The sequence below is a fragment of the Gopherus evgoodei genome, chromosome 10 (genome assembly GCF_007399415.2).
Source record: "Gopherus evgoodei ecotype Sinaloan lineage chromosome 10, rGopEvg1_v1.p, whole genome shotgun sequence".
Lineage (NCBI taxonomy): Eukaryota > Metazoa > Chordata > Testudines > Testudinidae > Gopherus > Gopherus evgoodei.
In genome coordinates this window covers 17,924,279-17,936,758 of record NC_044331.1, presented here as the reverse complement: position 1 = coordinate 17,936,758, position 12,480 = coordinate 17,924,279, and the positions used below count along the sequence as shown (strand labels likewise).

The following is a 12,480-nucleotide window of genomic DNA, read 5'->3' as shown; positions in this document are numbered from 1 at the left end:
TAACATCATGTGCTCACCAAAATTAATGGTAACTGGAGAACTTTTTAACTTGTGTTTTATTCATTTTATTAATGTGGGGTCGGACACATTTCTTACTGCTGTGAAGAAAAGTTTTGGAGAAAAGTGCTGTGACAAAAAGATTAAGACGGTCATTGGATCACAAAGGGATTAAATATGTTATTACATGGAAACAAAGAAGAACTATCTGCTTGAAAGACTTTTTTTCCTCTGTCTCCCCTCAGTACCCTTATTTGTACTCATCATTGTGATTCAGACATTCAGGAGTTGCACTAGTAAATACAGTTCCCTTCTGTATAACACTCTGAGATTAATGTTCTTCCCCTTTGGTCCCCAGATCGTAGGCTGACAATGTTAAGTTTGCTAGTTCCTCTCTTTAGGCGTACCATATTTGATACCTTTCTCAGACCTGAAGAAGAGCTTTGTGTGGCTTGAAAGCTTGTCTCTCTCACCAACAGAAGTTGGTCCAATAAAAGATATTACCTCACCCACTTGTCTCTCATATTTTTCAAACATTCCACTCAAAAAATAAGTCTAAACAGAGAGAATCCTTCACCTGTGTCTATCTTAAAATAATGACTATTGCAGTAAGGAAAACAAGAAAATGTAAATGCTAAGCTAAATAACCTTAAGGTCTTATGATTTACCTGTCATTGTCACTGCCTGACATATCTCCCATTACACCAGGGATCGGCAATCTTTGGCACGTGGCCCATCAGGAAAGCCACTGGTGGGCCAGGCCAGTTTGTTTACCTGCAGCATCTGCAGATTTGGCTGATCGCAGCTCCCACTGGCCATAGTTCACCATTTCAGGCCAATGGGGGCTGCAGGAAGCGGCACGGGCCGAGGGATGCAATGGCCGTCCTTTAGTTCATGCTTTTTTAATATACTTTAAAACTGTTGTTAACTTTCAAATTAGACATTGCTGGTGTATTTTCAGCTCAAATGTGAAATCTGATTTAATAACAGAATTATTTAGCGATGACTGTGCTGATACTAGAACTCAGACAACATACCAGCGACCTAAAAAGAGAAGTATACTATCAGATCCTCTGGGAGGACTACATCATCAAATGTACCAAAGAGGATAACTGTTTTTGTATATGTAGAACTTACGTTTGGGGTGGGGGGTAAAACTTAAGCCTGATCTTTCAAACGCCTGCATTATCATTAGACAGAGGGTATATTGCTTTTAAATTGAATAAAGAAATAGTTACTAACTGCATATCAAACAAAAATGCATGCATAAAGCTGAGTGGAGCTAGTGGGCCAGATTCACTCTTGCAGCACCATATGAGCCTCCTCACCCTACCCCTCCATAATTGACTTGGGGGGAGAGGGCAATAGCTTTAAAGTCCAGCCATTGCAATCCTGTCAGGAGAGGTTGACGGTAAGGTGCTGAATCAGCATGTCTGCTGAATGGCTTGGCCTCACCCTCGCTTTGTGGACTGTGTGAGCCCGTCATCTCCGGTCCTCAATAGATTGGCAGTTGCAGGTAACTTGTGATCGTGTACCCCTGCTCCTGATGAATTTTCTATCCTCAGAGTTCCACAGCTGCGGAACCACCTAATATCTGGATTTTTTATTTCTGTTCTTTCAAAATCCTTGTGTTTTGTTAAATGTAAACATGCCTGGGTTTGAGTTTTTAACATTACAGTGGTTTTTTTATGGTATATCATTAGTCTATTGATACATATTGACAACCTTTCTTCCAACTGAATAACTTCTTTGCTGAAGAATACTTTTATTGTAATCTCATCATATTTCAATTTGTCCAGTTTCCATTTGTTGCTGAAATATTGACAGAATCAAAGTAATTTCTGTTCAGTTACAAAATTTTCTGTAACATTAAAACTATATGTTCTGCAGATTAGGGTTGGACTGTGTTACTGGGCAGTTAGAGATACAAGGAGGGTGAGGTAATATCTTTTATTGGACCAACTTCTGTTGCTGAACAGACAAGCTTTTGAACTACACAGAGCTCTTCTTCAGGTCTGAGAATCACAGCTAAATACAAGATTGAACAAATAGTTCAGCATAAGTAGTTAGCACATATTTTAAGGGACCATTCAAGGTGAAGTGGCCTATTAACACTCCTGTAGTCATAGGACAAAAAGGGAAGTTAGTGCGTTACAAATTACTGGTCACTGTACCATTGACTGTTCCAGGCCATGGCTACACTCACACTTTACAGCGCTGCAACTTTCGCGCTCAGGGGTGTGAAAAAACACCCCCCGAGCGCTGCAAGATACAGCGCTGTAAAGCGTCAGTGTAATCAGCGCTGCACACTACACCCGCAAAGGATGTGGTTTACATGCAGCGCTGGGAGAGCTCTCTCCCAGCACTGCCACTCCGACTACACTCACACTTCCAAATGTAGCCATACCCTCAGTGTTTTAAGTAATGCAGGGGTGGGGAACCTAGGCCCTGCGGGCCAGATTCGGCCCCTTGCTCATTTTCTTCCCCCCACTTCAACTAACCTGAGGGGCAAGGGGGGAGTGAAGGCTTGGGGCTTCCCCCCACAGCTGGATGAGCGGTGAGCTGGCATTTGTGGATCCAGCCCCAGGGTGCCGAGGCTTGGGGCTTCCCACCTGTGGGGCTGGAGCAGTGAGCATTGTCTCTCCCCACCACACAGGAGCCGGGGGTCAGGATGGCTTCCGAATCTTGGTGCCTCACTTCCCTCCCCCACCCCCCTGCGGGGCTGCACGAGTGCCAGCTCGCCATGCTGCGGGCAGGAGGCTGAGTCTCGGCACCCTCCCCAGCAGGCGAGTTTAATGTGCATGGCCCACCATTTCTGTTTTCAGTTGGTCTATGGCCCCGATACAAAAAGGGTTCCCCATTCCTGGAGTAATAGGGTACATCTACACTACGGGATTATTCCGATTTTACATAAACCGGTTTTGTAAAACAGATTGTATAAAGTGAAGTGCATGCGGCCACACTAGGCACATTAATTCGGCGGTGTGCGTCCATGGTCCGAGGCTAGCGTCGATTTTCCAGTGTTGCACTGTGGGTAGCTATCCCGTAGCTATCCCATAGTTCCCACAGTCTCCCCTGCCCCTTGGAATTCTGGGTTGAGATCCTAGTGCCTGATGGGGCAAAAATCATTGTTGTGGCTGGTTCTGGGTACAGCCTCACCCCTCCCTCCGTGAAAGCAGCAGACAACTGTTTCATGCCTTTTTTCCTGGGTGAACTGTGCAGACGCCATAGGACGGCAAGCGTGGACCCTGCTCAGATCAATACTGCAATAGTGGACGTTGTAAACACCACGCGCATTCTCGTGCAGTCTATGCTGAACCGGGACCTGCAGAGCCAGGCGAGGAGGAGCAGGAGGCTACGGCAGCGCGGCGACGAGAGTGATGAGGACATAGACACAGAATTCTCTCAAACCACGGGCCCCTGCGCTTTGGAGATCCTCCTGGTAATGAGGCAGGTTCTAGCTGTTGAACGCCGATTTTTGGGCCTGGGAAACAAGCACAGACTGCTGGGACCACATAGTTTTGCAGGTGTGGGACGATTCACAGTGGCTGCGAAACTTTCGCATGCGTAAGGGCACTTTCATGGAACTTTGTGACTTGCTTTCCCCTGCCCTGAAATGCCAGAATACCAAGATGAGAGCAGCCCTCACAGTGGAGGAGTGAGTGGCAATAGCCCTCTGGAAGCTTGCAACGCCAGACAGCTACCGGTCAGTCGGGAATCAATTTGGAGTGGGAAATTCTACTGTGGGGGCTGCTGTGATGCAAGTAGCCAAAGCAATCATTAAGCTGCTGCTACGAAAGGTGGTGACTCTGGGAAACGTGCAGGTCATAGTGGATGGCTTTGCTGCAATGGGATTCCCTAACTGGGGGGGGGGGACGATAGATGGAACCCATATCCCTATCTTGGCACCGGAGCACCAGGGCACCCAGTACATAAACCGCAAGGGGTACTTTTCAATGGTGCTGCAAGCACTGGTGGATCACAAGGGATGTTTCACCAACATCCACGTGGGATGGCCAGGAAGGGTTCATAACGCTCACGTCTTCAGGAACACTACTCTGTTTAAATGGCTGCAGCAAGGGAATTACTTCCCAGACCAGAAAATAACAGTTGGGGATGTTGAAATGCCTATAGTTACCCTGAGTGACCCAGCCTATTCCTTGATGCCATGGCTCATGAAGCCATACAGAGGCAGTCTGGACAGTAGTCAGGAGCTGTTCAACTACAGGCTGAGCAAGTGCAGAATGGTGGTAGAATGTGCATTTGGCTGTTTAAAGGCGCGCTGGCGCATATTACTGACTCACTCAGACCTCAGCCATACCAATGTCCCCTTTGTTATTGCTGCTTGCTGTGTGCTCTGCAATCTCTGTGAGAGTAAGGGGGAGACCTTTATGGAGGGGTGGGAAGCTGAGACAAATCACCTGGCTGCTGATTACGCGCAGCCAGACACCAGGGCGATTAAAAGAGCACACCAGGAAGTGGTGCGCATCAGAGAAGCTTTGAAAATGAGTTTAATCACGGGCGAGGGTATCGTGTAACTGTTGTGTTTGTTTCCTCTTGATGACCCCCCCCAATTGACTCATTCCCTGTAAGCAACCCACCCTCCCCCTTCGATTACAGCTTGCTTAAGGAAATAAAGTCACTATCGTTTAAAAATCATGTAGTCTTTATTAAAAAGTCATTATAAAAAGAGGGAGAGAACTGACAAGGTATCCCGGATGGGGTTTGGGAGGAGGATAGGAGGGAAGGAAAAGGCCACTAAAAACATTTCAAAGTAATGACAGCCTTTTGGTTGGGCTGTCCACGGGGGTGGAGTGGGCGGGTGCACGAAGCCTTCCCCCACGCGTTCTTACACATCTGGGTGAGGAAGACATGGAACATGGTGAGGGGTGAGGGTGGTTACACAGGGGCTGCGGCGGCACTCTTTGACCCCGCTGCTCTTCCTGAAGCTCTACCAGACATCGGAGGATATCAGTTCGATCACGCAGCAGCCCCAGCGTTGCATCCCGCCACCGCTGATCTTCCTGCCTACACCTCTGATCTTCCTGCCGCCACCTCTCATCTCGAGCATCTCTGCTATCCTCACGTTCATCCCTCCTATCCTCACATTCATTGGCATCTTTCCTGTAATTTGATACCACGTCCTTCCACTCATTCAGATGAGCTTTTTCATTGCGGGTCCCTTCCATGATTTCCGAGAACATTTCGTCTCACGTCTTCTTTTTCCTCCGCCTTATCTGAGATAGCCTTCGGGATGGAGTAGGGAGGCTTGAAAAATTTACAGCTGCATGAGGGAGGGAAAAAAGGGAGAGAAGTATTTAAAAAGATACATTTTACAGAACAATGATTATACTCTTTCACAGTGAACAACACTATTCACCTTACATAGCACATGTGATTTTACTACAAGGTCACATTCTGCATCTTAATATTGAGTGCCTGTGGCTCTGATGTTACAGATCTCACAGACGCAGGCCTGGGCATCAAAATTCAGCTTGCATGCGGCCATGGTAAGCCATTGTCTTTCGGCTTCTGCAGCCTTCATATACACAGTGTCCTCCTTTCCCAAATACCAAGCAAATCCCATTCAGTGATGCTTCTTTCCTGTTAACATGCAGCAGCAGAAGTCACCCACCCCCTCCAATTCTGTGGGATGATTGCTTTACCCCCCCCCCCCCCCGCATGGCTGGTATCATGGAAGATCACTGCTAATCACCCCTCTTCCCCTCCCCCCGCCCACCGCGTGGCTGGTAGCAGGGAAGATCCCTGATAGCCAAACGTGAAAAAGCTCAGCGCTATTTCCCTCCTCCCCTCCCCCTGCTTGGCTACATGCAAGGAAGGATTTCTTTTAAGCAACAGGCAAACAGCCCAGTAGGAATGGCCATCTCTGTCCCCTTACTTAAATTCATGAATTTCAACTGGGTTACCATGAACGATATCACTCTCCTGAGGATAACACAGCAAGATAAAGAATGGATGTTTCTTGACTGCCAGCAATCACCGGGACCATACGCTGCTAGGCTTTGTCATGCAATGATACCCGATTACTTGCTGCATGCATGGCGTGGTCAAGTGTCCTACCATGGTGGACGGAATAAGGCTGCCTTGCCCAGAAACCTTCTGCAAAGGTTTCTGGAGTACCTCCAAGAGCGCTTCATGGAGATGTCCCTGGAGGATTTCCGCTCCATCCCCAGACATGTTAACAAACTTTTCCAATAACTGTACTGTCCGCGAATGCATCCCAAGACTTCAGGGCAAATCAATCATTAAAAAACGCTTGCTTTTAAACTATGTTTTATATTTACAAAGGTACACTCAGCAGAGGTCACTTCCATGGCTTCACTGTCTGGGCTAGTGGCTTGGGAGGGCTGGGAGGGTAATTCCGTCTGGGTGAGAAAAAGCTCCTGGCTGTTGGGGCTAACGGAGTGCTGTGTGCTCTCTGAAAGCTTGTCCTCCTCTTCCTCCTCCCCGTCCACAGAATCCTCAACCATGGCTGAGATTACAACCCCGCCTCCGAATCCACGGACAGGGGTGGGGTAGTGGTGGCGGACCTCCATTGCATGCAGCTCAGCGTAGAAGCTGCATGTTTTCAGTCCTGCCCTGGACCTTCCGTTTGCTTCTTTGGTTTTCTGGTAGGCTTGTCTGAGCTCCTTAACTTTCACTCTGCACTGCACTGAGTCCCTGGTGTGGCCTTTGTCCATCATAGCCTTGGAAATTTTTTCAAATATTTTTTCATTTCGTCTTTTGGAATGGAGTTCTGTTAGCACAGAATCCTCTCCCCATATAGCGATCAGATCCAGTACCTCCCGTGCCGTCCATGCTGGAGCTCTTTTTCGATTCTCAAGAGACTGCATTGTTACCTGTGCTGATGAGCTCTGCGTGGTCACCTGTGCTGATCAGAGCTCCACGCTGGCCAAACAGGAAATGAAATTCAAAAGTTCGCAAGGCTTTTCCTGTATACCTGGCCACTGCATCCGAGTTCAGATCGCTGTCCAGAGCGGTCACAGTGGTGCACTGTGGGATACCGCCCGGAGGCCAATACCGTCGATTTGCGGCCACACTAACCCTAATCCGATATGGTAATACCGATTTTAGCGCTACTCCTCTCATTGGGGAGGAGTAGAGAAACCTATTTAAAGAGCCCTTTATATCGATATAAAGGGCCTCGTTGTGTGGACGGGTACAGCGTTAAATCGGTTTAACGCTGCTAAAATCGGTTTAAACGCATAGTGTAGATGAGGCCTTAGATAAGAACATCTCATGCATCCTGCAGGTGTTCATGCAATTTTGGAAGTGTTCAGGATTGAAATTTTCTAGATTCACTGAGTTTAGGGATGGGTCCATCGTTAATTCATTTATACTAACACATGAAGACTTTATCTTGTGTAAAACTCTTACTTCATCCTGCAAAGTATTTTTGGTAGGAAGACATTCAAATCAATTTCAGTAATGTTGTTTACCTCTAGCAGTTACCACTTAGATGTTTTTAGAAAGAAGTTTTCCTTTCAATCTGCTCCAAAATGGCAGCTGTTTTTTAATTTGGATAAAATTATTGTTAATAATAAATATAATTATTGATAACAGTCCCTGTAAATGTTTACACTGGGTGCAAGTCCTGCACACCATGTCAAAATCTTCATGTAGAATTTCCATCTGCTCTCAAAACAAGCCTACCTACTTATCTATTCCTGAGGAGTCAACTGCTGAAGATGCTGAACAAAAACCTGCAATCCTAGGGCATATGGCCTGAAGAAACACCTCCTCATTTTTTTTCCCTTTTTTGCAGTTTATCCAGCTTCCCACGTTATCTTGTACATTTATGAACTTAGCATAAATGAGTAAAGTCATATTTGTTTTAATAACCTCGGGGAGCAAACAACAAACAGGGTGTCAAACTCTTCCTTGGAATATGAACATTTGATCATAGAAAATCGGTGTGTATTATCTGCCTGGTATGTCAAATAAGAAAAGAGAAAAAACAATTAAAGCTTTCCAATTGTGGTAATTACATTGTGAAAATCTACTTACATATGAGGTACTTTTTTAAAAAAATTCTCCACACAACTGCAGCATACACGTGCCATGTCTCACTCATCTGGAGGGTTATTCCCTAATTTTCCATTAATTTTAAGACAGTTCTGTTCTTAAAGCATCTTCCTCTTAAAAATTATGTTATGTATTTCATACAAAATAATGAAAATCTCATAGTTGGGGAAGTTTTCCCTTTTTCAGATTATCACAACTTGATAGCTCTCAGTATTTTCCAGTTTGTGTATTTAAATCCATTCTGTGCTTCATTCAGTCTTACTCCCTTTCAGTAGTGCTTTTGGAAGGTTTCTGTTTGGATATTAGTAATGATGATACAGTATTATTTAAATCTGAGTACTTTTTGTAGCATCATATAGGTTTGCAAGTACAGTTTTTTGCAAATCATTTTTTGTGTGTATGTGCAATAGGAATAAGAATAGTTTAAATTAGCTTTTCGTAAATAAGATGGTGGTGTTACTTTTTGACAAATAAAAACGTATCTGTTTAGCAATGTGTATATTATCTTTTGACAATCAGTACAAATAAGGGGCCAAATCCTGAGGTTCTTGATCAGTTTTTACTTAGTTCATAATCAGTGGTAAGTAAGAACCTCAGGACTGAGTTCAGGGTATTCAGTGTTGCTAAACTTGGCTAGGGTAGAAATCAGTTTATATTTTTTTTATTTAATTTCAACAGATAATATTGATGTTTATTTTTATGTATTTTTTATTTTTATTTAAATTTTCAGTTGCAGGAAATTATAGGTAGGACAGACTATCATCATTTAATAACAGTAAATATTCAGATTCAAAAAGTTAAAGCTTTATAACAGTCAAAGCATAAACTGTCAACATATACAAAGTAAATATCCTTAAATCAAACTCTAAGTTTTCGAGCAGCATTTTTCTTACTTTGTCTATCTGTAAATTTTGATCATCATCATCATCATCATCATCATCATCATCATCATCATCATCATCATCATCATATTTTTTCATTGGTTTGAATGCATGTGATGAAATCAACTTTTACCAACATTTACTGATTAAAAAAAAAATGTTAATTCTCCCCTAATCAGACTTATTCTGTATTCTGTTGGTGCTGCGTTAAAAAGTATTCTCTACATTTTTCTCTTTACCCCAAAATATGTCTTGATACAAATATTTGTTTCTTCAATAGTAGTTTATTAAGAGTGGTTTATTTCTGTCTTCCTAGGTGAGATGCCTCAGTTGGTCAGAGGAATGAAACTTTTAAACCAAGCTGATCCATGTGTCCAAGTTTTAATCCAGGAGACAGGAGAGCATGTATTAGTTACAGCAGGAGAAGTCCATCTCCAGCGCTGCTTGGATGACTTGAAAGAAAGGTTAGGAGGGGAAAAAATAAATATTTCAGGTTCAAGAGCTTTGTGTGGTATTTCTCAGTCAGTTAACTGATTTATTTTCTGGTGAGGTTGAAGCCTCCTTAGCCAAGACATTTTGCACTACTGTTGGATCATAAATATAAATTTTAATAGCTATAAAATTATCTGCAGCTGAAAATGCCACTGACTTCCTACTCATGCATGGCTTAAACACCTTTTTGGCAGGTTATTTCTCTATAGAAGTCATAAATTGCAATAGTTTCAGAGTTTCATTTTGAATTGTGGTAAACATTCTGTACCAAAAAAAATGATTAGGAAAGTGGTTGGGTTTCAGAGTTCAGCTCTCTAGAGTCAAGAAATGACAAAGCCTAGGGCTGCACATGCACCCTTAACTCTGCTCCCAGTTTTTAATTGCATTAACCTGTGCAATTAATTGCATTTCCCATATACTATATATCACTGAACTTTCTCCAGTCTTAGAGACGTGTGTTTAGAATCTTATTTTATTTCTTTTTTTTTTTTTTTACTCTAACACTATTTTCATTCCCGGTAGACCTTAACTGACTCAGACTTTTTCTCTGAGGCTATGTCTAGACTTACGGTGATATGCAGTGTACGTACACTACACAGCTCCCCTAGCACGGGTATAAATAACAGTGTAGATGGTGAGGCAGTGCTTAGGCAAGTAGACTAAAGGCATGCCAGAATCTTAGGATATTTACCCTACATGGCTCTCTGCACACCCAACCCCTTCTTCCACATCTATGCTGCTAGTTTTAGCAGTGTAGTGTCCTGTTGTCTGAGTCCTTCCCCACTGCAGGAAAAGGTTCCAATAGCAAGGAGTTGACAGAGCCTTTGCCTGTTGCAGTGAAAGACTCAGGCAGCGGGGAGAGGCAGCAGGAAAAGGCTCCAGCAGCTCTCCGTAGCCAGAGGCTTTCACTGCCACTTGTGGCCATGGGCGGCAGGCTTTATACATTTGAGGTGCTCGGGCACTAGGAATATTCAGGGCCGAGTGCCCTGCTCCAGCAATATTTGGAGCTAGGACTCTCCCCCGGCCCTGCCTGGATCGGGCCTCCCCCTGCCGCGTCCCTGCCTGGAGCAGATCCCAGCCCCCGCCTTCCACCCCTCCCCCTGAGTATCCCCCACCCCTCGCCGCGTCCCTGCCTGAAAGAAAGCAGCGCAGCGCCTCTCCTCTGCCTGTTCATGCTGCCGGAGTAGAACGGCTCTCGGCAGAACTGCTATCTGCTGCTTGCACTAATGGCAAGGCAGGCTGCCCTTATCCTGCTCTTCCACCCTAGCCCTGAGCCTCTCCAACGCCCCAAACCCCTCGTCCCCAGCCAGAGACCTCATCCCCTCGCACCCTAATCCTCTGCCCCAGCCCTGAGCCCCCCCACATCATGAACCCCTCAGCCTCACAACCCTTACCCCACACCCCAACCCTCTGCCCTAGCCCTGAACCCCCTTCTGCATCATGAACCCCTCATCCCCCAGCCCCAGCCAGAACCCTCATCCCCTCGCACCCTAATCCTCTGCCCCAGCCCTGAGCCCCCCCACATCATGAATCCCTCATCCTCAGCCCCACAGCCCTTACCCCACACCCCAACCCTCTGCCCTGAGCCCCCTCCTGCATCATGAACCCCTCATCCCCAGCCAGAACCCTCATCCCCTCGCACCCTAATCCTCTGCCCCAGCCCTGAGCCCCCCAATCATGAACCCCTCATCCTCAGCCCCACAACCCTCACCCCACACCCTAACCCTCTGCCCTGAGCCCCCTCCTGCATCATGAACCCCTCAGCACCAGCCAGAGCCCTCATCCGCTTGCACCCTAATCCTCTGCCCCAGCCCTGAGCCCCCTCCTGCATCATGAATCCCTCATCCTCAGCCCCACAGCCCTCACCCCTGCATTCCCTCCTATCCCCAAACTCCCTCCCAGAGCGTGCATCCCTCCCCCTTCTCACACACCCCTTCCCACCCCCAAACTCCCTCCCAGAGCCTGCAGCTCTCACCCCTTCCTATGCCCCATCCCCAGCCCAGAGCCTGCACCCAAACTCCATCCCAAAGCCTGTACCCCTCACCCCTGCCTGCACACACACGCACCCTTTCCCAGCCCAGAGCCTGCACCCAGCACCCAAACTCCATCCCAAAGCCTGCACCCCTCCTGCACCCTCATCCCCAGCCCAGGACCTGCATCCCAGACCTCCCCCCCAAGTCCCTTCCCAGAGCCTTAGGCAGGTAGAGGTGCAATTTTGGGGGGGCGGAGTTGGGGGGCGGGTTCTGGGCACCACCAAAATTTCTACAAACTTGCTTGTGGCTGCACACAACAGTGTGGACACAGCCTGTTTTTCACTGTGACATGTAGCTACACGTATCAGACATGCTACCACCAGTGTAGACAAGGCCTACAATGTGTTTTATTAGTAATGTTGTCAGCATCCACATACTTACGCTTCCTTTTCTTTTAAACCAGCAGCACAACCTGCCTTAGGCGCAGTTCAGGAAATGAGGCTATTACTATGATGCTAATTTAGAGCCCTGGGCCCATTCCGACTCCTATCAAAGCCAATTCCCATTTATTCTTATGGAAGTTGGAATGGCCCAAAGTTAGTAAAAATGTGTATATATCACCTAATTTTATATTACTCTCTATTATACAGCTTGAGTTGTAGGTTTATATGTAAGTATGATTCAGTGTGCACTTTTCACCAGATCACCCAAAGGGGCCTTCAGTGAGGGCTATTAATGAACATTCAACATTCTGAACAAGCAAAATAGCTAGAGGTAGTTAAGTCACAAGAATTTTTTTCATAATGGTGAAAGTTTTTACTTGTACTAGTGTTAAACTTTACTCTCCTACTGAAAATAGGCTAAACTGTTTTTGCTGAATATTAAAAGATAAAAATAGCCTTTTGAGCGAAAAACAAGCCTGGGAAACTTTAACTGGAAAGTTTCTAGTTTCCTTCTAGAAAGTTTCAGAAAGTTTCTGATCTGGATGATGGGCGGATGACACTAACCTGGCGGGAGAAGTAGATATGCTGAAGGGTAGGAATAGTGTCCAGAGTGACCTAGACAAATTGGAGGATTGGGCCAAAAGAATT

At 45.8% G+C, this 12,480-nt stretch overlaps 1 protein-coding gene across 2 annotated transcripts in view; it reads left to right on the top strand.

Annotated features, from left to right (window-relative positions):
* EFL1 (elongation factor like GTPase 1) overlaps window positions 1-12,480 on the top strand; it is a 155,469-nt gene that overhangs the window by 108,191 nt on the left and 34,798 nt on the right. For both annotated transcript variants that reach the window (XM_030577562.1, XM_030577561.1), the window contains one exon: window positions 9,241-9,388. In XM_030577562.1, coding sequence (XP_030433422.1) covers window positions 9,241-9,388 — 148 coding nt within the window. The remainder of the gene's footprint in view (window positions 1-9,240; window positions 9,389-12,480) is intronic.